The sequence below is a fragment of the Giraffa tippelskirchi genome, chromosome 2 (assembly GCF_054371585.1).
Source record: "Giraffa tippelskirchi isolate mGirTip1 chromosome 2, T2T-mGirTip1v1.2.pri, whole genome shotgun sequence".
Classification (NCBI taxonomy): Eukaryota; Metazoa; Chordata; class Mammalia; order Artiodactyla; family Giraffidae; genus Giraffa; species Giraffa tippelskirchi.
This window is the reverse complement of record NC_137276.1, coordinates 238,118,187-238,146,109: the sequence shown is the minus strand read 5'-3', so window position 1 is coordinate 238,146,109 and position 27,923 is coordinate 238,118,187. Positions and strand designations below refer to the sequence as shown.

The window sequence follows — 27,923 nt, the reverse complement described above, 5'->3', positions numbered from 1 at the left end:
GGAGGGACAATCCATTCTTTTAGGGGGCAGTTCAAGCCCTCATTAAAGCTATGGGTAGAACTTTAAGCCAATTGTCCTGCATCTCTTGAGTTAATTTACGCAGATGTCTCTTAATAATGTCATTAGCTTTTTCAACCTTTTCTGAGGATTGGGGTATCCACGAACAGTGTAAATAGTATTCTATTCCTAGAGCTTTTGCCACCTCCCTGAGTTACAGCAGATTTAAAGGTGGAGCCATTGTAGCTCTGAAGGCTCCGCGGCAGCCCAAACCTGGGGATAATTTCATGAATTAAAATTTTTAAAACATCCTTAGCCTGTTCCCTATGGCAGGGAAAAGCCTCAATCCATCCAGTAAAGGTATCCACCCAAACTTGTAAGCAAGAATATCCATTTGCTTTTGGCATGTGAGTAAAATCAATTTCCCAGTCCTCTCCAGATATTTTTCACTTCATTGTAACCCAGATTTTGCTAGTTTTTCAGTCTTTGGGCTATTTTTCTGACAAACCTTACATCTTTTGATAATGTTCATTGAAGTTTTCATCACATTTTTACCTTTAAACAAATGAGAAGCCATCTGGTAAGTGCTCTCAACATCTAAATGAAAACGCTGGTGTAAATCCTTAAGAATTTTTCATCGAGCATTTTCAGGAATTATTAACCGTCCATCTTCAGACTGTAACCATCCTTTATCAATAATCTTTGCTCCTCTTTTCTCATATCTTTTGAATTCTTCCTCAGTATATTGGGGTTTTTCCTGTTCAACAGGACCTGTTCAGATCAAAGGCGTCTGCAGTGAAGGGGTTTCATAAAGTGCCACCTTTCTGGCTTGACAGTCAGCCAGCTGATTACCCTCAGCTACTTTACTCCCGTCCCTGCTGTGTCCTTTGCAATGCATGACAGCTACTTCTTTAGGACAACATACAGCAGTTAAAAGTCTCTCGATCTCTTTGAAATGCTTCATAGGTTCTCCTGTTGCCATTTTAAATTGTCTTTATTTCCATATTGCAGCATGAGCATGTAAAGTCAAATAAGCACAATTAGAATCAGTGTAGATATTTACTCGCTGCCCTTTGCTTAACTCTAGAGCTCGGGTCAGAGCCACAAGCTCCGCTAACTGAGCACTGGTTCCCCGGGGGAGAGATTTTGCTTCTAAAACCTGTTCAGCAGTCACCATGGCACAACCTGTTTTACGCTTCCCATCCTGAACAAACGAACTGCCATCTGTAAATATTGCCATGTCAGGATTGTCTAATGGGGTATCCATCAGATGTTTACGAGCTGCATAGTTTAAAATTAGAAATTGGGAACAATCGTGATCAGATGTTTCATTTTCCTTCTCAGGAAGGAAAGCGGCAGGATTTAAGTTTCCGCAAACTTTAAGTTTAGTTATTGGTCCTTCTAACAACAATGACTGATATTTAAGAAGCTGACTGTCTGTCATCCAAACATTAACTTTAGAGTTTAAGATTCCACTCACATCATGAGAAGTGAATACAGAAAGATTTTGCCCATTAATAAGTATAAGAGCTTCAGGCGCTAACACAGCAATTTCAGAAATTACTCTTGGACAGTGTGGCCACTCATGTGCCACTACATCTAATTCTCTGCTCAGGTACCCTATAGGCTGCTGGTGAGGCCCTTGGGGTTGGTTCAAAACTCCCAAGGCCATACCTTTTATTTCAGTGACAAATTAAATTCTGACCCTGTGAGCAAGCTCAAAGCAGAGCTTGCAGGAGAGCAGTTTGAAGAGCCTTGAAAGCCTTTTGAGTATCTGAACACCAAACCAGCTTGTCAGTTTGGCCTTGTTGAGCTTCAGTTATAAGTTTATATAAAGGCCAAGCAAGTTCCCCATAACCTGGAATCCAAATGCAGCAGTAGCCTGTGATGCCCCCAAATCCTCTCAATTGTCTCCGTCATAGGTAGGGGATGATTTAGCACAGGTTTAATTTTCTCAGGGCCTATGGCCCTAGTCCCTTCTCATATGATTAGGCCCAGATATTTAACAGATTGTTGACAAAGATGAGCCTTTTCCCTTGATGCCTTACAACCACAGCCAGCCAAAAAGTTTAAGAAGTCTTCTGAGGCTTATGAGAAAGCTTCCTCTGTCTCAGCACAGAGCAGAATATTATTTACATATTGTAGCACCACTGTCTCAGAGCTATTAAAGTTTTGTAGATCCCGTGACAAACTTTGCCCAAATAGGTAGGGGTTGTCACAAAATCCCTGGGGCAAAGCTGGCTGGGTGGGGTCTTCAAAGGCAAATAAAAATTGGCTTTCCTCCTCCAACAGTATAGAATAGAAGGCATCTTTTAAATTAATTAGGCTTCCCTCATAGCTCAGTTGGCAAAGAATTCACCTGCAATGCAGGAGAGACATGGGTTCGATCCCTGGGTTGGGAAGATCCGCTGGAGAAGGGAAAGGCTACCCATTCCAGTATTCTGGCCTGGAGAATTCCATGGACTGTATATAGTCCATGGGGTTGCAAAGAATCGGACACGACTGAGTGACTTTCACTTTCACTTCTTTTAAATCAATTACTGAAAAATATTTGGCTCATTCAGGAATTTCAGACAATAGAGCATAAGGATTAGGCACCACTGGGTGTAAATGAACTACATACAGCCTCATTTATTATTCATAAATCTTGAACTAGTCTTCATTTATCATTTGACTTCTTTACAACCAAAATAGGAGTGTTGCCTAGACTGTTACAGGGAATTAATAGCCCCTGCTCCTTTAAACTCTCGATGATGGGTTTTAACCCTTCCTTAACCTCGAGTTTCAGTGGATACTGCTTTTGATGTGGAAATAAGTGCAGGTCTTTGAGCTTGACAACTGCAGGAATAGTATTTTTCGCTCAACCCACAGTTTTTCCATTAGGCCACACCCTAGGATTTATATTTTGTTAAATTAATGGAGGAGAAAGGAAGGGCTCCATATCATGAAAACAGAGGCATGGACCTTTCTCAGTACATCCCTCCCCAAAAGGGGTGAGGGAGACTCTGGCACAATCAGAAACTTGTGTGAAAACAGCACAGAGTCCCAGCTGCAGCTTAGAGGACAACTGAAATAACAACGTTTGGGTTGTCCAGACAGTCCCATCATGGAAGGGGATTGGAGAGAAAGTGGGCCAGGGGCTTTAGTAAGCAAAGATTAAGTTGCCCCAGTGTCCAAAAGGAAATCGATGGATTGGCTCCCCACAGTTATTAATACCCGAGGTTCCTCAGGTGTAATTAGGACAGGAGCTTGTGTGGGGACCCCCGAGCATCTTCAGTCCTGATTGTCTTGAGAATCCGACCCCTGGGACCTACGCCTCTGGGGGCAGTCTCTCCTCCAGTGTGGTCCCAGTAGGCTGGACATGGAGCCAGGGGCAGCCTAGAGGCCTGAGGGCAATCCCACTTGAGGTGCCCCTCCTTTCCACAGTAATGGCAAGCCCATCCTTTTTCACCCAGGTCCCTCTGGGCATTTTTCTCAGGCTGTTTAAGAACAGTTCTGACAGCCATAACAAGGGCTTCTGCCTGTTCCTTGGTCTTCCTCTTCCTTTCTTTCTTCTCACATTCCCTGCCATAATAGACTGTCTGAGCCAGTTGCAACAGATTATCTAAACACTGATTTGGTCCATACACCTGTTTTAGTAGCTTACGGTGGATATCTGGAGCCAACTGAATAAGAAATTGATCTTTTAAGATCACTCCTCCCTCTTCACTTTCAGGACCAATCCCAGTTTATCTGTGAGGGGCTTCCCTCTGTCTATCTAGGAATTTACCAGGAGCTTCCTTCTCCTTCTGTTCTATGTTTGCCAATTTGGCATAGTTTAAAGTCTTAGCACGCACTCGCCTGAGTCCTTCAAGAACACATCTGACAAAATGACTCTGATCCCATCTTCCTTTAGCCATGTTCCCAGTCTGGTTCTATAGTTGGAACCGTCTGATTCCCAGTGGGGAGCGGCTATCTCATCCTCCCTCTTCTCTAGTGATTCATCACCAAGCCATTCATCTCCACAGGCAACAGCTTTACCCAAAACTCGAGTTTTTGATTCAGGGGTTAGCGTCTGTCCCAGGATATACATCACACCCTTCCAAGTAAGGTCATAAAGCAGAGTAACACCCTTAAAGGCTCTAATATATTTTTCTGGGTCCTCCAAATAGTCTCTCAGATTCTCCTTTATTCTTTGTATTTCTTGATAAGAAAAGGGCTTATTAACTCTCATAAATTGATTATTTCTCCCAGTGGGTGGTTCATGAAGAGGCCACAGCTTGTGCGGTTGTTCCTCAGCCTCTCTGGCTGCCCTTCGCATATGATCCCAGGGAGAGATTGGAGAAGTCTATTTTTCTTTATCTCTTTGTCTCCTGTCCTCCATCTCATCCTGTATTTCACCCTTAGTTTCAGTTATCTAAGTGTCTCTTACTTCGATTGTCTGAGTTTCTATTGAAACCAGAGTAGTCTGAGGTCATATTGAGACAGGGGTCGTTTGGACCTCTACTTGGGCAGTTTGAATCTCAATTTGGATTTTTATTGAGACCAAGGCAACTTGAATTTTGGTTTGAATTTCTACCGAGACCAAAGTAACCCTTTCTGGAGGGGTTCCCTGACTTTGAGTTTGTTTAGTTTGGAGCCCCGGGTATGGGGGTAAAGTAGAAGGACAGGAGGCAGCTTAAGATTTCATACCCAAATCTATGCCCTTAGAAATCTATGTCATGTCTAGCAGAGAAAAAAAAAGGCAATATGCTACTTCTACCCATTTCCCTTGTTTCCTACAGAACCTGTCTAATTGTAAAACAGTACTATAATTAAGTGACTCTCCAACCAGCCACTGTTTGCTGTCGTCCAAGGGATACCACGGCCATGCAGCATCACACAGGAAGAGTAGATGTGTCTGCTTTAAGCTCTGGGGATCAGATCTATCCCAGTTTTCCAGTTCAAAGGAGTGAGGCTGGAATTGTTAGCTCCCATCTGTAAGAGAGAAAAGCAGCAACCAGTGCCGTTTTTCTACCGAGGCACCCTTCCCTGTTCTAGATGGGAGTGGATACATCTAGCTTCTACCTAAGCTGCCTTCCCTGGCAGGAGTCAACCTGTCTCTTACCAACACAGGTATCCCACTACCGTCCCTCCCCATTCTACCATCGGGGTGGGGTGGAGATGCCTCAGGGGTAGACCTAATGGCATCCCAGACTAATGTCCAGTTCCTCAGCATTAAAAACCTTTGCCTGCCTCTAATGCTACCTGAAGTGCCATCAGAATAATCTTCCAGAATGCCTCCCAAGCTAAGACCACTAGGGGAAACATTTGTCTCCTGGGTGCCTGTGCACAACCCTGAGTATATTCCTGACCACAATAAGACCAGTAAATCATAAAGGGACAAACATAAAACCAAGATGGTCCTTCCAAGCATCACCACACCAGTATAAGTGATAGCAAAAGAGATGATGCAGGGCTGGCCAGTGAGGAAAAAGTGATTTTTGTCCTTGAGTTATTAGGGCCAGTTCTTCCAGTTCATTCCCACAGATTCCACAGAAAGAATATCTAAGGAGTTGGGATAAAAGCCACTGGAGAGCCTACTCTTGTCCATTAAGACCTAGCATTACCAAAGGAAGAAACCAGCTGTACTTCCTATCTGAGTAACATTTAACCTGAGAGATGCTCTTGAAACTAGAGCTCTACCTAGCTTCTGAATATGCTCCTGTTGTAACTTTTGACTCCTAGCAAGGCTAGGCACTTCCTGACTACCAATCCAAGTTTGGGACCTAAGTAACAGTACACAGTAACAGCACAGAACACAAGTCTCTTGAAAGTCTATGATCTTGAAAGTCAGATTAGGTGAGTAGTTCTCATTCACAGGAAGTTATGAAATGGTCAAAGAGATAGGAGAGTTTTGACCAAGAAAGGAGAGTTCAGATTGCACGCTTGGTCCATCTCTGGCCACTCCCCCAAAGGAGACACTGGGTGCCTCTTGACATTAGCAGGTCAGTATAATTCCCCGACAGGGTTTCTTCCATAAGCTATATGAGGTCACCACGGAACTGCGATGAGGACAGAGCTCTTGTTTCACACGTGTGCATCTCTTTCAGGCAGTCACAAACACAAGCGCACAGCAGAGTTAGTAAAGTACAGCAGGACACAAGTTTGCCAGGAGAGCAGAGAACTAGAGCGCCAAGTGTCCCTCCCTTGCCCTGAAGCCCCCTGGACAAGTTCCCAAGATGAAAGGTTGCTGCTACCAGCCGTGAACAACGCCCGGATTCTAGGTCATAAATGAAATTTATTCAAGCAAGCCAGAGCTGATGGACACTCCCCTCCAGAACCCAGAACTGGAGCAGTTTCATCCAGGATGGACAATGCAAGGCAGGCTATGCAACAACGACAACAGATGAGACTGTTACACAAGGGTGGTCAGCACAACAGGCTGAGCTGTGGGCACTCATCCAGGTGCTAAGGGACACCGAAGGAAAGCGAATCAACATCTACACTGACTCAAGGCACACCTTTGCTACTTTACATGGTCATGGAGCCATTCATAAAGAAAGGGGACCACTGACAGCAGGGGGGAAGAAGATCAAAAACAAAGAAGAAATCCTTCAGCTGTTAGAGGCAGTCTGGAAGCCTTCCAAAATGGCAGTCATACGTTGCGAAGGCCATCAAAGAGAAACTGATCCAGTCAGCAGAGGGAATCAGTTTGCCAACCAGGCAGTGAAGGAGATTGCAACCCAACTGAGTCCCACAGTGGGCCCTGAGCCAATCTCTAAGGTCCTCTTGGCATCAGAATTGCCTCCATCCCTGAGATGTACCAAGGAAGATCAATGGGCTTTAGATGAGGGCTTTTAATTCCTCTTGGCATCAGAATTGCCTCCACCCCTGAGTTGTACCAAGGAAGAAGTTCAATGGGCTTTAGATGAGGGAGGAACAAAAGGAAAACAGGGCTGGTGGAAGCTTCCAGACCAAAGACTCTTTGTCTCCAGCAACATAGCAGTCCAGCTGGTGAAACAGCACCATGAGACAACTCACTTAGCAAAAACTGCACTGGAAAGTTTACTGAGCCATTACTATTTCATTCCTAAGCTTCCCAACCCTGTGTGACCAGATCAGTGCTAGATGTGTGACTTGTGCACAAAACAATGCCAGCCAAAGACCAAGACCCAGCCCAGGGGTGCAGACAGCTGGGACACTGCCCTCTCAAGATTTAGAAGTGGACTTTATTGAAGTCAAGCCCTACAGGGGCTATAAGTATTTCCTTGTGGTGGTCTGCACCTACTCGGGAGGGGCTGAGGCCTACCCCACATGCACTGAACAGGCACGAGAGGTGGCCAAGGCCCTGCTAAGGGACATGGTGCCAAGATATGGGCTGCCTGTCTCCATAGGGTCTGACAAGGGCCAGACTTTGTATCAGAGATAATGCAGACTTTGTCCAAGACACTGGGAGTCAAATGGAAGCTCCACACTGCTCACAGGACACAAAGCTCTGGGCAAGCTGAGCACAGGAATAGGACCCTCAAGACCGCGTTAGCTAAGCTCTGTCAGGAGACCCGGTTACCTTGGGTCGACATGCTACTCCTAGCCTTGCTCCAAGTCTGATGCACCCAGAGGCATTCTCCCTTTGAGAGCTTATACGGGAGACCAAGCTTGACCAACAACTAGCTGACCTGGAGATGTCCCGATACTTGTAGGCCCTGGGAGAAGTATAACCCAAGAAACCTTAAAAAGGACTCTCATTCCTTTGGGCAGTTGGGTTCATCCCTATCAGCCAGGAGATGCAGTATGGGTTAAAGACTGGAAAAAGGAACCACTTCAGCCAGTTTGGACAGGCCCCCATACGGTCATCCTTGCAACCCCTACTGCTGTTAAAGTTACAGGTGTCACCCCCTGTATCCACAACACCAGAATCAAGACAGCAGCGGCTCCCCTCAACAAGGACATCTGGAAAGCAGTTTGAGACCCTGAGAACCCACTCAAGGTCCAGATCCAAAAGTGACAGCCCTCACCCACAAAGGACACCGAGCCCTGCTCTAGTCACTCTGGGAGCTGACTAGTCAACGCACAGCAGAAGCTTCAGGATTCTTCAGCCCTGTCCAGCCACATCCTGGCAGCTGGTTGGTCAACACATGGCGGAAGCTTGAGAATTCAGTTATTGGGATATAAATGGGCTTCCGTTGTCATCCCTGGCCCCTTTCCCTGATCAGCATTACTACCATGCTCTTTGCTATAGGATTATCTTCAGCTGCACCCCAGGACTGAAATTTGGGTCAAAGCTGCTATTAGCTGTCTGCTATCTCATCATAGTGGGGAGTATCATCCTTATTAGGTACCTCTTGTAATCACTCCCCAGTCAGACACCCCCCTTTCTTCAACTAGGGACATCAGAGAGTAAGGGTTATGATGACACCCTGCTGAATGGGGACTGGTTACTCCACTGGCCTTGATGCTCTCTGTGGTTCAGATACAAGAGTATCTTGACTACAATCTACCTAAAGGTAGTGGGATTGTTAAGCAGAATCAAATGTTTTGGGTAATAGTGGTTTATACCCTGCTGAGCTGCAGTGTATTAGAAAGGTAAACAGACCCCACATGTGTTTCATGCATTCACAAGACGAGATCAGATCAGACGGTCACTAGGACCTTGCTTTACCACACTCACTTCTCTTGCCAAAGAGAGGTCAAGGAAACTTGTGTACATAACAAAACAACCTATTCTATTTGTCAAGAATGATGCCAGTACATCAGGTTTGACCCCCAGTTCCCCTCCCAGTGAAGATTGGTTAGAGGTTCGCCACTTAGAAGGCAGGCTCCTGATTCAACAGACACAAATCACAAATTTAGAGAGCCCCATGTGGGTGCACTTTGATGAGCGTGCTGCCCACAGAAACCCCAGTAACCCCAGTATTCTGAATTGTGGAGGCTTGTCATGGGAACAGGAATACACGTTCAATGACAAATACACATGTAACCCAGTATCCCATAACATCGGGTGTTATGAAGGCCCCTTTCTTCACAGATTGACCTGGGCCTGTGTCAGATGAGCAACCTGGGAAAATATAGAGGTGACCTGGGAGAATATGGACAAAGCAACACTCCTCCAAAAGGGAACTGTTGATCCCAAATGTAAGCTGGGGACGTGTAACCCAGTCAATTTCACTGTCTTCAACCCTAGGGACTCAAGATGGGAAAAGGGTTACCAGATCAGCATCTATATTAACGAGAGAGGTCTTGACCCAGGAACCGTATTGATATTCCAGAGCATTTCTGTTCCTCTCTGGGTTTCTGCACACAGACTCTTCCATTCCTTTTATGAAGAGATTGAAAGTGGTCCTCCTCCTATTCCAGCCAAAACTAAAAATCTGTTTTAGCCCTGGCAGACACCATAGTCCAGATATTAATGGTTACTTCTTGCTATGTGTGGGGAGAAACTAACATGGGAGACCAATGGCCCTGGGAAGCTAAAGAATTAGATCACTAGAGACCCTTCAACAACTCAGGGGAATTCAAGAAGACCAGGGTTGGAATTTGGCATTTAAAGACTTCCTTAATGGACAAAAACTGTCTGGCATGGTGGGGCCCATTATTCAATGTTCCAGTAGGAAAACTCACTTGTCTTGGCCAAAAGTATTATAATACTCATACTTCTGTTTGGTGGGGAAGCTCAAACTATACAGAGCCTAATCCTCACCCTCTAGCAAGCTTCCTCCATTTAAAGACCCGATGGGATGACACTTGTCCACTGAAGACCACTGGCCTGCTCCAGAAGGATTATATTGGATTTGTGGGACTAACGCATATTCAATTTTGCCAGCCAACTGGTCAGGGGCATGTGTATTGGGGACTATCTCTCCCTCCTTTTCCCTACTCTCCCTAGCCTAAGGTGAATCATTGGGAATCCTAGTTTATAAAGACAAAGGCCCCACCAAAAAACACAGGTCTCTACAGATTGGAGACTGGAAAGATGACGAGTGGTCTCCTGAATGCATAATCCAATACTGCAGGCCAGCCACATAGGCAGCAGATGGGTCCTGGGCTACCAAACCCCAAATTGCATGCTTTTTAGAATTATCCAGCTCCAGGCAGTGTTTGAAATCATTACTAATAAAATGGCCAAGGGTCTTAATTTATTGCCAGAACAACAAATCAGGATGCGTAATGCTATTTATCAAAATTGCCTGGCCCTGGATTACTTACTGGCTGCAGAGAGGGGCGTCTGTGGAAAGTTCAATCTTAGCAACTGTTGCCTACAGATAGATGATAATGGCTATAGATGATAAAGGTTATAAAAGAAATGACCAGAAAGATGACTAACATAGCTCATGTCCCAGTCCAGACTTGGAAGGGATGGAATCCTGGAGAGCTATTGGGGGGATGGTTTTCTTATCTAGGAGAATTCAAAACTGTAGTGGAAATAGTCCTACTCCTCCTTGGGACTTGCCTCCTCTTACCTTGCCTCTTGCGATTATTCGTGAGGACAATTTCCAGCCTAGCTGAGGCCATCGCAGACAGAAGGGCCACCACACACCTTCTAGCCCTGAAAGGTTATCAGCCCCTGAGCCAAGAAGATCAAGAGGTTGATGCCATGTAAGATTTGAGGAACATCAAGAGGGGGGATTGAAGAGGAAAATTTAAAACTTAAACCCAGCTAGAAATAACTTCATGCTAGGTCTGCCTCTGTAACTCAGCTTGCTCCTTGCAAAATCACATAAGTTACATAGTTGGGGGTGGGGGGGCAGGAAATGGAAACTTACAACAATGCTAGGAGCTGAAACTTAGCTCACTCACCCTTGTCAATTACCCAGCCCCTGTAATCCTGCTCAACCATGTTTGTATAAAGGTCAGGCATCCCCCTTGCTGTGTCCTAATGGCTGATCCCCCATGTGCAAAACCCTAGCTTAAACTAGCCTATTAATAGTCAGCACTGCCCACTAAAGTCTGGTGTCATGCACTGCCTATAAAAACTTTGTAACCCCATTGTTCGGGCTCAGAGCTGGAAGTGTGAACTCCTGTGGACCCACCAGTAATAAACCTGAGTTCTCCAACTCTCTGAGTGTGGTGCTTGGTTTCTCGATGGTCCAAATTCTGCAACACTTGCAGCCGGCACCAGAGAAATGAATTCCAAACACAGTCAACTTACAGAAAGCCAACTGCCATAGGTAAATGGTCCTCACATGCTTCAAAGAAAAAAAAGAATAAACATACCCAAACCTCCACCACAATATGCTCAAAATCTCTAATTACTGCACAAATGCCAATCAAAAGGACAATGGGAAATCAAATCGCAACACTCACACTTGCTAACATCATCAGTCTAAGGCAATAAGTGTGGGAGAAAATCTGGAGGGAAAAGATTCCCTCTAGGCTGTCAGTGGGAACACACATTGGAAGGACAGTCTCCAAATGCCTGAAAACAATTGTCAAATCGGGCTAAGCCTAGGATCTGACATTCCCGCACATGGGCCTATATCCTGAGAACACCATCAATCAAAAGGCACAGGCACCCCCAACAAACCTCCAGTACTTTTCCTTCTAGGACCCAAGACACACAGCTTGCAAAGACCCCAACGAGAGAGTAAAGCTTAAACAAGATGTGGCACATATATCCGGCAGACTATTTCTCACTCATAAAAACAGACACTGAAGTTAGGGAACTATAACACTGGCAGACACTGGGATGTACCTTGAAGGATGATTGGTACAGTGAAGTCAGTCAGGCAGAGGAAAATCCTGATATATGAGGTCTCTTCGATTCCTGGGTCAGGAAGATCTGCTGGAGAAGGGATAAGCTACCTGCTCCAGTATTCTTGGACTTCCTTTGTGGCTCGGCTGGTAAAGAATCTGCCTGTAATGCGGGAAACCTGGGTTCTATTCCTGGGTTGGGAAGATTCCTGGAGAAGGGAAAGGCTACCCACTCCAGTATTCTGGTCTGGAGAATTCCATCGACTGTATAGTCCATGGGGTTGCAAAGAATTGGACATGACTGAGCGACTTTCACTTTTTTTTTCACTAGGTCAATGAGAACAGATGTAAAAAACAAATTCACATCCCAGAGATTCTGAGAATCCAAAGTCAAACCATTTCAGAATAAATAAATAAGGTGAAAGGCCTGGAAAAATTAAAAATTAAGGAGGCCTTACAAATAGCTGTGAAAAGAAGAGAAGCAAAAGGCAAAGGAGAAAAGGAAAGATATACCCATTTGAATGCAGAGTTCCAAAGAATAGCAAGGAGAGATAAGAAAGCCTTCCTCAGTGATCAATGCAAAGAAATAGAGGAAAACAATAGAATGGGATAGATTATAGGTCTCTTCAGGAAAATTAGAGATACCAAGGGAACATTTTATGCAAAGATGGGCTCAATAAAGGACAGAAATGGTAGGGACCTAACAGAAGCAGAAGATTTGAAGACGAGGTGGCAAGAATACACAGAAGAACTGTACAAAAAAGATCTTCACGACTCAGATAATCATGATGGGATGATCATTCACCTAAAGCCAGACATCCTGGATGCGAAGTCAAGTGGGCCTTAGAAAGCATCAATATGAACAAAGCTAGTGGAGGTGATGGAATTCCAGTTGAGCTATTTCAAATCCTCAAAGGTGATGCTGTGAAAGTGCTGCACTCAATATGCCAGCAAATTTGGAAAACTCAGCAGTGGCCACAGGACTGGAAAAGGTCAATTTTCATTCTAATCTCAAAGAAAGGCAATGCCAAAGAATGCTCAAACTACCGCACAATTGCACTCATCTCACATGCTAGTAAAGTAATGCTTAAAATTCTCCAAGCCAGGCTTCAGCAATACATGAACTGTGAACTTCCAGATGTTCAAGCTGGTTTTAGAAAAGGCAGCGGAACCAGAGATCAAATTGCCAACATCCGCTGGATCATCGAAAAAGCAAGAGAGTTCCAGAAAAACATCTATTTCTGCTTTATTGACTATGCCAAAGCCTTTGACTGTGTGGATCACAATAAACTGTGGAAAATTCTGAAAGAGATGGGAATACCAGACCACCTGACCTGCCTCTTGAGAAATCTGTATGCAGGTCAGGAAGCAACAGTTAGAACTGGACATGGAACAACAGACTGGTTCCAAATAGGAAAAGGAGTACGTCAAGGCTGTATATTGTCACCCTGCTTATTTAACTTATATGCAGAGTACATCATGAGAAACACTGGGCTGGGGGAAGCACAAGCTGGAATCAAGATTGCTGGGAGAAATACCAATAACCTCAGATATGCAGAATGACACCACCCTTATGGCAGAAAGTGAAGAAGAACTAAAGAGCCTCTTGATGAAAGTGAAAGAGGAGAGTGAAGAAGTTGGCTTAAAGCTCAACATTCAGAAAACAAAGATCATGGCATCCGGTCCCATCCCTTCATGGCAAATAGATGGAAAAACAGTGGAAACAGTGGCTGACTTTATTTTTTTGGGCTCCAAAATCACTGCAGATGGTGATTGCAGCCATGAAATTAAAAGACGCTTACTCCTTGGAAGGAAAGTTATGACCAACCTAGACAGCATATTAAAAAGCAGAGACATTATTTTGCCAACAAAGGTCTGTCTAGTCAAGGCTATGGTTTTTCCAGTGGTCATGTATGGATGTGAGAGTTGGACTATAAAGAAAGCTGAGCACAGAAGAATTGATGCTTTTGAACTGTGGTGTTGGAGAAGACTCCTGAGAGCCCCTTGGACTGCAAGGAGATCTAACCAGTCCATCCTAAAGGAGATCAGTCCTTGGTGTTCATTGGAAGGACTGATGAAGCTGAAACTCCAATACTTTGGCCACCTGATGTGAACAGCTGACTCACTGGAAAAGACTTTGATGCTGGGAAGGACTGAGGGCAGGAGAAGGGGATGACAGAGGATGAGATGGTTGGATGGCATCACCAACTCAACGGACATGGGTTTGGGTAGACTCCGGGAGTTGGTGATGGACAGGGAGGCCTGGCATGCTGCGGTTCATGGGGTTGCAAAGAGTCCGACATGACTGAGCCACTGGACTGAACTGAACTGAATGTGAAAATACAATATATTTAGAAATTAATGACTTGAATTAGGAGATGGTCCACACTATCATGAACATGACATGAAGTCCCCGGTGGGGAGCTCAGGGCTCGTGCTGCCTCCCTGGTGAATGGGGACAGAAAGGGAAACCCTGTTTCTTTTCGTTTCCATCGCCAGCGCAGACCATTTCCAGCGCAGGGCGGGCAGGAACCACCGGGCCCAGTTGGGTCCAGCCAGGTCCCCGCTGGAGGCCGAGTCCTGACAGGAGTCTCCAGGAGAGAGAGGTAATTTCAACTTAACCCGTTTTCCACACGGTAACAGGGAAACATCCCAGCATTCACTAGGAAAGGCCTCACAACCTTCAGCTCCGACCTGGAGTTGCTTGAAACACTTACCCTGAAGCCAGGAGGAAGGCTGAGACGGAGGTGTGTCAGCCCGCACAAGCCAAGCGGGAACAGGCGGAGGGCGGGGCGGGAGGGCTCCGGCCGCGCCCACAATGTCTACCGCCCCGGACACGCCCCACACCGCTCCAGCCGCCCTCCGCGCTCAGGACACGCATCCTGGGCGAGGCCTTCCGAGGCTCCGCCCCAGGCCGGCCCCACCGCCCCCTGACGTAAGTGCCCGCGGACCCGGAAGCGGATGTCGGGAGCGCAGGGCCCCTCGGGTGAGTGTGGTCCTGGGCACTTCTCATGCTCCTCGGCTCCGCCCCACCCCTTCCTTCACACCAGGGCGCGAGTCCCTGCCGACGTCACAGACCCGCTCTTTCGCCGCTGGCCCGGGGCGCCCTGAGACTAGCGATGCCAGGAGCTCCGCTGCCGGGTTCGAGTCGCATCCGTTTCCGGATCCGAGGCCATCCCGGTCCGGCCTTCCGGCTTACGGTCTCTTCACGGGGTCCCGCTCCGACCCGCGCCGTGTCAGGTCCCCACTCGCAACGTGCGCTCTCAGCCTCTGCGCCCCTCGGGGCCGCCCGGGACTCCGCGCCCTCCCGCGGCCCCGGGAATCCGCAGACCCTCGCCTTCTCCAGAAGCGGCCCGGCCCCGCCGCTCGCTCCCCTCCGCAGTCACCGCCTCAGTAAGGCCCCTGAGCCCCGTGGGGGAGGGCATCGTCCCAGTCCAGTGACGCTCCGTGACCTTCTGTCCCAAGTCCTATCCTCTGCCGGCAGCGGTACCGCTCCCTCACGGGACAGTGTCCTCCTGGGCAGAGCATCTTTGCTCCATTCCATGGGTGTCGAGTGGGGCGGGGAGGCCGAGACCGAACCAGGAGACAGGAGTAAAGAGAGGGAGGACTTGAAAAGTAAACTAGAGAAGGGAGGGAGGTGGATGCAGTGGAACTGGAGAGACAAAGTACCTGTAAAAAAGGAAAGTGACTGGATAAGAAGCATTGTGTGTGAAGTGTGAAAGTCACTCAGTCGTGTCCGACTCTTTGCGACCCCACGGACTGTACGGTCCATGGGATTCTCCAGGCCAGAATACTGGAGTAGGTAACCTTTCCCTTCTCAAGGGGATCTGCCCAACCCAGGGATCGAATCCAGGTCTCCCGCATTGCAAGCGGATTCTTTACCAGCTAAGCCACCAGGGAAGCCGTAAGAGGCATTATGGTACATGAAAACAGACAAAAAGGAGATCAATACGGAGATGGCCAAGGACAGAATGGAGGAGGGGACTTTCAACAGCAGTAGCAGTTGGGGAAAGTAGAAGGATAGATTCGAAATTCATTCGGTTCAGTTCAATTCAGCTCAGTCGTCTCCGACTCTTTGCGACCCCATGGACTGCAGCACGCCAGGCCTCCCTGTCCGTCACCAACTCCCGGAGTTTACTCAGACTCATGTCCATTGAGTCGGTGATGCCATCCAACCATCTCATGCGCTAAAATTTTCCAAATTACTTTAAGTGTATTGTGTCAGATTCAGATCATGAGACCTCGGTCCTTTTCTTGTCATTATTGCATACTAAAAGTATTCTCTGGTGCTTAGTAAATAATTTGTACATTATTTCGGTGTGCAGTTGGTAGGGATATTAATGATTTTTGTCTTAAAAGTCAATACCAGGTAGTTTAAACAAGTGGTCCAGTGTTCGACAGCATTCTTTCTTCTGTATGTGAGTTTTTAATTTATTGGTCTGTGAGCTACAGTTTTCAACTAAGTATATGCTCTTTTCAAATTTCCTTAATTTTTTTGTTTGTTTGTTTTGCAAATATTGAACGGTATGCTGGATGACTCTAGAACTTTGTTCTCACAGATCTCATTTGTTCATGATGAGTACATTACTCAGAGCTATTTCCATACCTGAACTTTTGTGTTTCCCAATGCCGTTATTTAAAAGTGTTCTTAATGCTATACTTTTTATAATATTCATAGAATTGTATATTTTGATATCGATTGTGGAAAATAAAAATTAAATGGTTTTAATCAAGATGATTACATCCATGAAAGACAACTTGCCCTTGCTCAGGAAAGTGAACTGAGATGTGGAGTCTTCAGGGGCAGGGCTGAGGGTCCCGGGCCACCCTGTGCCTGTGAGGCAGGGACGGGCCCCTCTCCTGTCCGTGTGCCTTCCCGTGTGCCCCAGGGCACGTTCTCGCACAGTCACAAGGCAACTGGTAGGGAAAGATGAAGATGTTTAAAGTTAAGCACAGAACAGAGGTGTTTCTCCAAGAGGAGGTGGCACTTGGTTCAGGAGAGGGAACTTGGAGGAGAAAGGGTGATATACTTTGGATGTTAGAGAGAGAGAAAGAGCCTGGGAAGCTCAGCAACAGGAGAGAAGGCGACCTCTGCCCATCCTTACTGGTGATGCTGTGCTCAGCAGGTGCTGGAAGACACTGTGAGGATTGACTTGAAAGGGAGGGTTGCACCAACTTGCCTTCCCATATCTGCTGTGTGATGTGTGGGCTTTACAGCATAGAGGGGCAGAGAAACTTAGCTGTGGATGCCCATGTAGGAGTTCATTGGCCCTGTTCCCTAATAGTTCAGCAGACACAGAGGACCATTGTTTCCAAATGTTGAATTTCTCCCCTACATGTGTGGTTGTGGCCAGAAAAGGGAGAAGTTATTTGAAGACATGAATGGCACATTCCCAACACTGAGGAGTGACTTCTGGCCTGAGCAAGACACTCAGAGGAGGAAAAAGATAAGGAGTCAGGAGTAAATCTTTATCTGGGAAAGCTCATATTATCTGTTGATTGATCTGCTCTCTGTTTCCTGTAATGCTGTTCTTAGGACATGCTAAAATCTGACTGTCACATGTCCTGCCTAAGACGTTTCCTCACTCATCTATGGCCTCTCCCATCTCCAGACCAATTCTATCTCACTGTTAGCCAGTGACATGGGACTTGGGACATGGTTCCATTTGGGGGGTCATCATGAGCAATGCTGTGTGCCCAGACATTGACTAGAGACAGGAACTGGACACGATGCAGTCAGTAAGATTGCCAGTGGGGACTACATAGGCACAAGAGGTGGATGTAGACCAAGATGAAAGAAAATTGTAGAGAGGGGAAAAGTATTCTACCTGGTTGTACAATGCAGCTGAAGCTTAACAACATAAATCTTTGTATTTGGCCTGTAATTAGAGACTTAGCCATGACAAATTAAGGTGGCATTTCATCCACATCATCTAGTATATTTTATTCTGTAATTGTTTAAAAACAGAATCAACCCAAAATGTCTAATAGTAAGAGGATTTTAACATTGTTCACAGCACACCTGTCCCAGGGAGATGTTGGTGTTCATGAATTTGTAAAGAATTGACTTGTCTGCAGATACTGAGTGTTCCTCCTCTTTGGGTAAACTTGATTTACAATGTTGTTTTAGATGTACAGCTAATTGGTTCAGTTATACATACATATACGTATATATGTTCTTTTTCAGATTCTGCATATGACTTTTAAATTTGAGTTGCACCAAATTTCTGCAATCACAGATTTTTTTTGTCACCATGTCCACTAGTCTAAGAATTTGGTTTGGCAGACTTTGTTCTTGTCACATTTATGTCCTCAAAAAGTTTTAAAATTTCTTTGCATGGGTTTGCAAATTTATTTGAAATTAGAGTCATAATATTTTGCTGTTATACATAGAGACTGGCTTTCGTGTGTTTCCTTAGTTTTTAAACTATTGTTACTAAATAGGAAACTGATTTCAGTACATTAAGGTTGGATTTGTCCACTTTAAAAAGTATTATTAGGTATGATAGTTAAAATGGATTCTTATATGTTGTTTTTTTTTTTCTTGAGTTTGATATCATAGCTTCCAAAAATCATTACAATTTCAGCTCTTTGATACCATTTTTGAATTTCATCTTTTTTCCTCTCTTTTCTGGGTTCTGACCTACACTGATTTCTAGGATACTTCCTACTTCTATTTTGGCACAGCCAAAAAAAACAAAGTCCTATTTAGAGACAGAAAGTAGAATGGTGGTTTCCAGGCATTGGGAGGGGAGGGGAATGGGGAGTGGTTGTTTAGTGGGTGCAGAGTTTCAGTTTTACAAGATGAAGAGTGTTGAAGATGGTTGCACAACACTATGAATGGATTTGACACCACTGAACTATACACTTAAAAATGGCTAAAATGATAAAGGTTATGTGTATGTTTTATTTTACAATTAAAAAATGATTCTGTGTACAATAAAAATCAGTCCTGAAACTAATCATTTATTCTGGAAATCCTTTAAATTTTGTGGATTGCAGAGTTTTTCAATTATTAGGATAACAACTAGATCTGATTTGAAGAGACGTACACTGGATGAGCTTTTTCTTGCTTGGTAGTGAAAATGAAAGATATTTTCTTTTGATAGATATTTACTCAGCATAAATATTTACACTTATGTAGAGTCACCACTCTTCTGTCCACAGTCTGTGAATATTGTTGTTAGATTACAGATCCTCTTACAAATTAAAGAGGAGGAAGGATTCATTTGGCTGCAGATTCTCAGTGTTGCCCAGAACAACCAAAATCATAAAACACTGAAGTCTGAGAAAAGGCATGAAGTTTGCTTTTGAGACTTTTAGAGGAAGCAGGAACTAAAGAATATAATTTGTTGTCCTTAATTTCATCTACAGGGTCTGGCTAATTTCCTGATTTTATCTTGATTGGGACCCACGTTAGTCAGATACTGTCCTTTGGGTTAAAACACTGATGAGATTATCAACAGCATCAAAATGATGCATTTTCTGGAAAGAGAAAGATGCTCTGAACTCTGGAATGTTGTGGCAGTGTCCTCAGTGGATATTTGTCTTCACTAGGTTTTCCGTCTGTTTGGTTCTGGTGAGTATTGGAGACCATGTTCACCAAGAGTGAAGTATTCATTTTGGTGGGAATTCAATGAAGGGATCTCTGAGGAACTGACACTCAAACAGATTGAAGAAAATAAGTATGGGGTAGCAAGTTGTGTTTATGGATTTGAGTGAAAATGAAGGATGCTAGTGAACAGTGTAGAAGTAATAGCAATGCTAAACTGTATTTGTGATGTTCTGAGAAAGCATCTAAAATGTCAACCCTTGGATGTCTGGTGGAGACGTTGAAAAGATTAGAGACTAAGTAAAGAGTAGTATTTGGGGAGAGTGGGAAATGATGTCCTGAGATATATTTCATTTCTAGTATATGTTAGTTTTGGGGGAAAAAAAAGAGGCAAGGTCAGAAATGGAATTCAAACATGAGTTTTGTCACTTTCAATTTAGAAAAAGTAATGGAAGAAATCGAAGCAACTGTGTAAATATGTGGGCATACATGGGCAATGCACATAGAGAAAGATGAAGAAGGTAGGATGGAGTCTTGAGATCTTCCAACAGTATCATTTGAGAAGTCCTTGGTAAGTGATACGGAGTTAGAGTGACAAGATTACTTTGAAGACTGTAGACTAAGATGTTAGAGAAAGTTAGGGGAAGTATTTTCCCCAAAAGAGCTTGGCTTCCCATGTGGCGCAGTGGTAAAGAACCCGCCTGCCAAGGCAGAAGACAGAAAAGATTTGGGTTAAATCCCTGGGTCAGGAAGCTCCCATGGAAAAGGAAGTGGTAACCCACTCCAATATTGCCTGGAGAATCCCATGGACAGAGGAGCCTGGCAGGCTTCAGTCCATGGAGTCACAAAGAGGTGGACATGACTGAACACACACACACATTGCAAGTAGGTGCCATTGATTCCTCCAAATGAAATAAGTACCTGAAATAATTAACCCTATCATAAAATATATTCTTATTTCTCTTAGTTCACAACTAAGTGCAGAAGAAATCTAAAAGTGAGTGTTGCAGTAGTGATATTGCTGGAAATTCTTGGAAGAGACAGAGTGATTCAGGATGAGTGTATGAGGGGCTGAGAAAAGTAGGGATGTTTCAAGGTACTAGAGGGCTGGAATGGAGCTGGAGAAACTGCTAGTACACAAAGTAAGAATAGTTAAACCTGAGAAGTTCATGGTTGGTGGAGACACACGTGGCATGAGTCATTGATCCCTGTGATTTGGAATTAGGAGGGAACTGGACACTTCTGAACATCCTGAGTGAGTTAGCATGCCAAACTCAGTGGTTGGCCACAGTCTACTCTAAACTGAAGGTGTTTACACCTTCTTTGGGCTTCCCTGATAACTCAGTTGGTAAAGAATCTTGGTAAAGAATCCGCCTGTAATGCAGGAGACTCCAGTTTGATTCCTGGGTCAGGTAGATCTGCTGGAGAAGGGCTAGGCTACCCACTCCAGTATTCTGGCCTGGAGAATTCCATGGAGTCGCAAAGAGTCGGACACGACTGAGCAGCTTTCACTTTTGTGCCTTCTTACTTTTGATCCTGGTAGAGGAGAGCTCTACCCGTATTTCTCGGGGGGCACACTGCATGTTTGTTTTGGTTGTCCTGGGAGCTACTTCCAGGTGAAGGGTTGGGGCTTCATGACAAGTGAATATGGAGATTGTAGACACCTGAGAGTCTCATGACTTTTTTCTTCTTCCTCAGCTCTGCTTCCTATTGCATGGACTGTGTATAAGTGAAAACCCAGAAGACAGTTGGCAGCTGAACTAGTTACAATGGAATCTCGGGTGGGTAGGAAATTACTCTTTCTACTGAAATTGGCAGTAGAAATTGCTTTCTAATCTCTATTGCCAGTGCTGGTGGTGGGGTATATGCTCAGTTGTGTCCGGCTCTTTGGAACCCCATAGACTGTAGCCCACCAGGCTCTTCCATCCATGGGATTTCCCAGGCTAGAATTCTGGAGTGGGTTGCCATTTCCTTCTCCAGAGGATCCTCCTGACCCAGGGGTCCAACCCAAGTCTCCTGCATTAGCAAACAGATTCTTCACCACTGAGCCTTCTGGGAAGCCCTCTTGCCAGTGTATGGACATAATTCTTCTCCAGGCACACATGTTCTAAGTGCACTTGAGAGGTTGTTCAAGGATCTGAGCTTCAGTTAAGTTCCTCAGAATTCTGGAATGGTCATGTTGGGTTAAGGACTCATCAAATGGTCATTCCTTCCCAACATTATAGTAAGATATTCCAGTCTTTATTAATGCCATGTATTCAAGAAGAGATAAGAGAGGTTTTCTTTTCTTCATGCAGCCCATGGCCCACTTGGCAAAAAAAAAAAAAAGTCATTAACCATTTTATTAACTGTGATGGGCTTAGGATTGAGGTGAATACAGGTGATGGAGATGAGTAAGGAGGAAAACATTGCAACGCACCCACTGGAGAGGCAGATGTTTCCACAGATGACATTGGTGAGTCCAGTGTTACAGGTGCTGAGAGAGTGCTGACTAGTGCTGAGAGAAAACAAATGATTATGCAGGAGAAGGCAATGAGGAGTCATTCACTTACATTTTTTCAAATTTAAACTTCTTAAAATTTTGATAAAATATATTTGTGCTTTTCAAAATTCTTCTAAAAAAGAAAACTAAATTTTCAGTATTACCAATGTCCCAAGTCATAAACTTTTCCTTCTTTGTAATTTCTCCTTTTTCACATTGCATAACTGGAAACAGTGTATAGGGAGTAGTGTTTTCTTAATTTGAGCTGTGATTCAGAAGAAAGAATGTAGGAGGTAGAGTATGACTTTAAGCCCTGAGGAAGTTTTCCATGAATGAAAGAGGCCAGAGCAATCAGGTAGCTTCAGATGTGCCTGAGGAGAGAGACAAGACAAACAAAAGGGACAATAATAACTGATACTTGGAGGTCCTGGGATAATTGAGAAAGGGAGGCCTCAGATATAGGAAGGGTCAGGATAAGACTGTCCTTCTGTGCAGAAGTCTCAGACCTGTGGTGTGAGCTGCTGACTCAGTTACCCTTTATAGCAAACGCCTCAGCTTTTTAAGATGACAGGTTGTACCTGCTGATCCCAAGACCTGTATGAATGCTAGTCAGTTAGGCAGAATTCTGGATGTTGCCCTAAAAGTTATATTTAAGAAATGGCTGCTAGATAGTTAGCACTTCACATATTAAGTCATTAGATCTTTCAGAACTCATGAAAGATTATTAAAAACCATTTCACTGATGAAGAAACTGAGGCCATATAGAGGAATAATCTAACCACAGTCGTGTTTTAAAAGGTGCATATCATGGATACATCATCCCTTGTGATGAGTCTTAGATTTACGTGAAATTGAATTGAAGACAGTTCAGTTTTCAAGTGGAAATTTTATAATCATGATTTGGACATTGTAATTACAAATCTGTTGGGAAATCTCCACAGTTTGTTACACCACACCTTGTATTGTCTTTTTATAATGAAGTTTTCTGTATTTAGAGTGTGTGTGTCTTCGTAGGTTTATCTGAAAGTCAGAGGTTCATGTCAACAATGAGAATGATTTGATTGGACCTAAAATACAGTTTGAGATTCTGTGCACTCAGCTGCCACTTCCTTAGTGCCTTATACCTGTACTGTCCTCCCCTGGCAGAGATGGTCGTGTCTAAAACAATGTCTGTGATGTTTTAGGAGTCAGTGACCTACGAAGATGTAGCTGTGAACTTCACCCAGGAAGAGTGGGCCCTCCTGGACACCTCCCAGAGAAAGCTGTTCAGAGATGTGATGCTGGAGAACATCAGTCACCTGGTCTCAGTTGGTTAGTCTGTTCCTCTTTAATGATGTGTGTATGTATTCATTCCACAAGGATGGAGGAAAACTTGCCCATTTCTGACTCCAGATTCTGTTTTGACTCTTTATCATAACTCTCACAACTACCTTATCAAAATTTTCTTTAGTTCTTATATTTTTGGGGGCTTCCCTGGTGGCTCCCCTGATAAAGAATCCACCTGCAATGCAGGAGACCTGGGTTTGATCCCTGAGTTGGGAAGATCCCCTGGAGAGGGGAAAGGCTACCCACTCCAGTATTCTGGCCTGGAGAATTGCATGGACTGTATAGTCCATGGGGTCGCAAAGAGTCAGACATGACTGAGTGACTTTCAGTCATTTCACTGCTTATATTTAGTTTGTCAATCCCACTACAGTGTAATCTCCTTACACAATTTTGAGTCTTTGTTGCTACTCAGTCTCTGATGCTCAAGCAGTGGTGGGAGCTCACTATTTTTGTATAGGTAAATAAATGTATTGATTTCTTAAAATTTATTTTACAGGCAGGACTGCAGTTTGATCAGATCACAGTGTTAACAGATATATTGTTTTCCACATAGAACTTAGGTTTTTCTGGTGGAAGTTGTATGTATTGGATTCTTTTGGGATATAGTATTAAAGCACTGTGAAATGAAAATATTGAGATTCCATAGTCTGTCTTTGAACTTGGACATGGGTATTAGCAGCAATAGGTCCTTAATGTCTTTGGGAACAAGTTGAAGAGTTATCATTTTGCTAGTCAAAGACTGTATGTGTTGTTTTCAACATACTCTTCTCTGTGCTGACCTTTAGAGGTTATTGTATTCTTCCTCATTAGTCTGCTCTGTACTGATGATCATGCACTATTAGGAGCATGGAACTCAAAATCCACATATCTTTCTCCTATAAACAGGCAATCTGCTTTACAAATCAGATGTGATTTCCCATTTGGAGCAAGGAGAGCAACTTTCAAGAGAAGGGTTAGGCTTCCTGCAAGGTCAGAGTCCAGGTGAGCTCCAAGAACCTGTACTTTAATAGGAGGAGGAGCCTGGTCAGTGAGTGAATAGGCTCTAAGAAATCAAGTGAAAGTTGCTAAGTCATGTCTGACTCTTTGTGGCCCCATGGACTGTAGCCTGCCAAGCTCCTTTGTCCATGGAATTCACCAGGCAAGAATACTGGAGTGGGTAGCTGATCCCTTCTCCAGGGAATCTTCCCAACCCAGGGATCGAACCCAGGTCTCCCACATTGCAAGTGGATTCTTTACCATCTGAGCCACCAGGGAAGCCCAAGAAAACTAGTGGGTAGCCTATGCCTTCTCCAGGGGATCTTTCTGACCCAGGGATAGAACTGGGGTCTCCTGCATTGTAGGCTGTTTTTAAAATTTAGACAGTGTCATGGGGAACCATTTTTCAGATGTTGTCATACCTTGATGGTATCAATTTTCTATATACAAGGCTTTCTGCCATTGTCCTTGGCTTTAAACAAGGTGAAATTTGTGTATCCACTGGAATTAATAAACGTTCACAAAGCGTCCCTTTTCCTGTTCTATGAATAGGATCTTCTCTTTTCTTCCCCAACTTGCCATATTCATTTTATCTTCCTCATAATTCAGTCCTGAGAATGACAGTTGTAATATGTGTTTCTTCTCTCTTTAGAGTATTGCTTAATTTGACATTCTTTCCCATCTGTGTGTCAATATTTGAAACCGACACAAATGACCATTGAGTCACTTCAACATTTTACTTCCACTGATACCACTATAGTAATTTATTTTTTTCTAGTCATTTCAGATAGAGAAGATGATCTGAAAAAACAGGAAATGTTATCTGTGCAGCATATCTGCAAGAAGGACACACCTTTAATTAGTGCAATGGTGAGCTTCACGAGTATAAACATGTTCCTCCAGACGAAGACCTGGGACTGGAATAAGTTGGGAATTTGGCATACATACCTGATTTAATTAAAGTTGGGATCATGGACTTCCACAGGAGAAAATTTTAGTTAGTTTGGTTTTAAGGAAGAAAAGACTAACCCATAGTCAAAACTATAAACAGACAGTTAATAGTTTTATAAACAGACAGTTATATAATTGTGGATTATATTCCTAAACACTGAAACATAATGATGTCTTTAAAATTAAATAGGTATCTCTGCAGTTGGGATATTACAAAAGGTAAATCTATGCTTGCAAGAGAGTAATACCTCATGTTTATGTAAATATTAAAAATATAGAAGCAATTTTAACTGGAGTCCATCACTGAATGATTACCCTAGAATTTATATGTAGAGAAAGGAAGGAATGAATAAATTGGACAAACTTGTAACAATCTCTCATTTTATTTCAAAAAGCAGAGGTCTCACACTCAAGAGGATCCTTTGGAATGCAACAATTTCAGAGAAAAATTTACTGAAATCTTACCATTGACTCAGTATGTAATACCTCAAGTGGGAAAGAAACCCTTTATTAGCCAAGATGTTGGAAAAGCCATCAGTTACTTGCCATCCTTTAATATACAGAAGCAGATTTGTTCTAGAAGTAAATCATATGAATGTCATCAACGAAGGAATGCCTTTATTCAAAGTTCTGCCCATAGACAACACAATAATACTCAGACTGGAGAGAAAACATTTGAATGTCATGTATGTAGGAAAGCCTTCGGTAAAAGTTCTAACCTTAGACGGCATGAGATGATTCACACTGGAGTGAAACCACATGGATGTCATCTTTGTGGAAAATCCTTCACTCATTGTTCTGACCTTAGAAAACATGAAAGGATTCACACTGGAGAGAAATTATATGGATGTCATCTATGTGGCAAAGCCTTCAGTAAAAGTTATAATCTTAGGCGACATGAGGTGATTCACACCAGAGAGAAACCAAATGAATGTCATCTGTGTGGGAAAGCCTTTGCTCATTGTTCTGACCTTAGAAAACATGAGAGAACTCACTTTGGGGAGAAGCCATATGGATGTCACCTGTGTGGGAAGACTTTCAGTAAAACTTCTTACCTTAGACAGCATGAGAGAACTCACAATGGAGAGAAGCCATATGGGTGTCACCGATGCGGGAAGGCCTTCACTCATTGTTCTCACCTTAGAAAGCACGAGAGAACTCACACTGGAGAGAAGCCATATGAATGCCATCTGTGTGGGAAAGCCTTCACTGAGTCTTCTGTCCTTAGACGACATGAGAGAACTCACACTGGAGAGAAGCCATATGCATGTCACCTGTGTTGGAAAGCCTTCACTGATTCTTCTGTCCTTAAGCGACATGAAAGAACTCACACTGGAGAGAAACCATATGAATGTCACCTATGTGGGAAAGCCTTCAATCACTCTTCTGTCCTTAGACGACATGAAAGAACTCACACAGGTGAGAAACCATATGAATGCAATATATGTGGTAAAGCCTTCAATAGGAGTTATAACTTTAGATTGCATAAGAGAATTCACACTGGAGAGAAACCATATAAATGTTACCTATGTGGAAAAGCCTTCAGTAAATATTTTAACCTCAGACAACATGAGAGAACTCATGCTGTAAAGGTAATAAATGTGCAAGATTCACCACCCATACCTTCAAAGTATAAACACTCTTGAGAACTCACACAATGAAGAAATACCGTGTTCATTTTCAATGTATAAGAGCCTTTATTCATCCTTATTAATTAACTTAATTCACAGTAGACGGAATCCATATGTATGTCACCTGTGTAACAAAACCGTTAGCAGTGGACTCATGGGAGAACAAACTGTAAATGGAATGAATGTGGAGAAATCTTCATCCTCAGCTATAACTGTTAAATTAAGCAGATAAATCACATGTCAGAGAAATTCCAATAATGTATCTGTAATTAGTGTAGAAATACCTTCGGTTATAAGTTATCCTTTAAATAAGTAAACCACAGAGGAGAGAAATTCTAGACCTGTAATCACTGTGCATTTGTTTAACTTAGCACCACTCTTGTCACGCATGAGAAGATTCAGTATCCAGTAACTGCTAGTGGAAACAAACTAGGACATGAAGAAGATGGAAGGCATTTGGAGTATCCCCGTCTGGAATGCCTGACGTGCATACACTCATTTATGTCATGACAAAAGTGCTGCCCCTCCTAGTTGCATAAAACACCCAGAAAGCAGGAAAGCAGAAGCAGCCATGGTCCCTTGATCTTGTCCATATTGCCCTGCCAACAGCCATGAATCCACAAATCCCCAACTAGGAGTGAGACCCAGGAGTCCCAGCCCCTGCCATATGCAAATACAGAAGGCTCAGAGAGGGGACGGTGGAGCTTCCTTCTGCCAGGGTAACAAGAAGGCCTGGGCCTTGGTACCCATTTGAACATGACTAGTACCCATGTTTCACAGGTGGCAAAACTGAGAACACAGATGTTTGTAATTGATTTATCCTATGTTTTTCTGGGATATACATATGCACTCAAAGGGATGGAAAACATACTCCACATAAATGGAAATCATAAGAGCAGAGATAGCCATGTTTATATCAGACAGGGACTAATTCAAAACTGAATTCATCAAGAGGATATGTAACATTTGTAAATATGTCATACAATATAACACCCAGACTAAAGTGCAGAAAATACCTTATAGTGATCAAATAGAGGAAGCATTCCAAAATAAAAGGAGAAAAGATGAAAAGATTTGTGTTTTATTTTATTGCATAAAAAATATAACTAAAATGAATCAGAGTGCACATGTTCATGTATGTGTGTGTGTGTACAGTAAAACTACAGAATAAAATAATATATGAAGTTACATGAAAAATTGGTCAAGTAGGAAAGTTACATGTACATGTCATAAAATGCATTAATAAATTTTATTCAGTCATCAGTGACATGGGGAGAGGAAAACCATATTCATCTTTGTTGGGGGTCCTTTAAATGAACCAGAGCTTGGGGGTACAGAGTTGACCGATAAGAAAGTGAAA

The 27,923-nt window shown here is 43.6% G+C and overlaps 1 protein-coding gene and 1 long non-coding RNA gene across 17 annotated transcripts; one reads left to right on the top strand and one right to left on the bottom strand.

The window, feature by feature from the left end:
* Window positions 1-720: 720 nt before the first annotated feature.
* On the bottom strand, window positions 721-14,663 carry LOC145533108 (uncharacterized). Its single transcript, XR_014073851.1, has 2 exons — window positions 14,364-14,663; window positions 721-4,953 (listed from the first exon to the last, which is right to left on the bottom strand). It is a non-coding gene; the product is annotated as an uncharacterized LOC145533108 (long non-coding RNA).
* ZNF596 (zinc finger protein 596) lies at window positions 14,594-27,634 on the top strand. 16 transcript variants are annotated; one of them, XM_081559645.1, is made up of 9 exons: window positions 14,815-15,039; window positions 19,021-19,225; window positions 19,639-19,769; window positions 20,897-20,979; window positions 21,496-21,653; window positions 22,865-22,991; window positions 23,892-23,987; window positions 24,760-24,851; window positions 25,331-27,634. In XM_081559645.1, exons 5-9 carry the CDS (start codon window positions 21,582-21,584, stop codon window positions 26,576-26,578), a joined length of 1,635 nt encoding a protein of 544 aa, XP_081415771.1. In that variant the 5' UTR covers window positions 14,815-15,039; window positions 19,021-19,225; window positions 19,639-19,769; window positions 20,897-20,979; window positions 21,496-21,581; the 3' UTR covers window positions 26,579-27,634. The 16 variants fall into 16 exon arrangements, with proteins under 16 accessions (XP_081415801.1, XP_081415890.1, XP_081415793.1 ...); XM_081559627.1 differs by having other exon boundaries at window positions 25,328-27,634; XM_081559634.1 differs by lacking the exon at window positions 14,815-15,039 and adding an exon at window positions 17,252-17,748 and having other exon boundaries at window positions 25,328-27,634.
* Window positions 27,635-27,923: the final 289 nt, after the last annotated feature.

Coding starts and splice junctions, on each gene's coding strand:
- ZNF596 (XM_081559627.1), top strand. CDS start 21,582: ATGGAGATGAGTAAGGAGGAAAACATTGCAACGCACCCACTGGAGAGG. Junction 22,992..23,891: donor CAGTCACCTGGTCTCAGTTG/GTTAGTCTGTTC, acceptor TCCTATAAACAG/GCAATCTGCTTTACAAATCA. Junction 24,852..25,327: donor CACCTTTAATTAGTGCAATG/GTGAGCTTCACG, acceptor TATTTCAAAAAG/CAGAGGTCTCACACTCAAGA.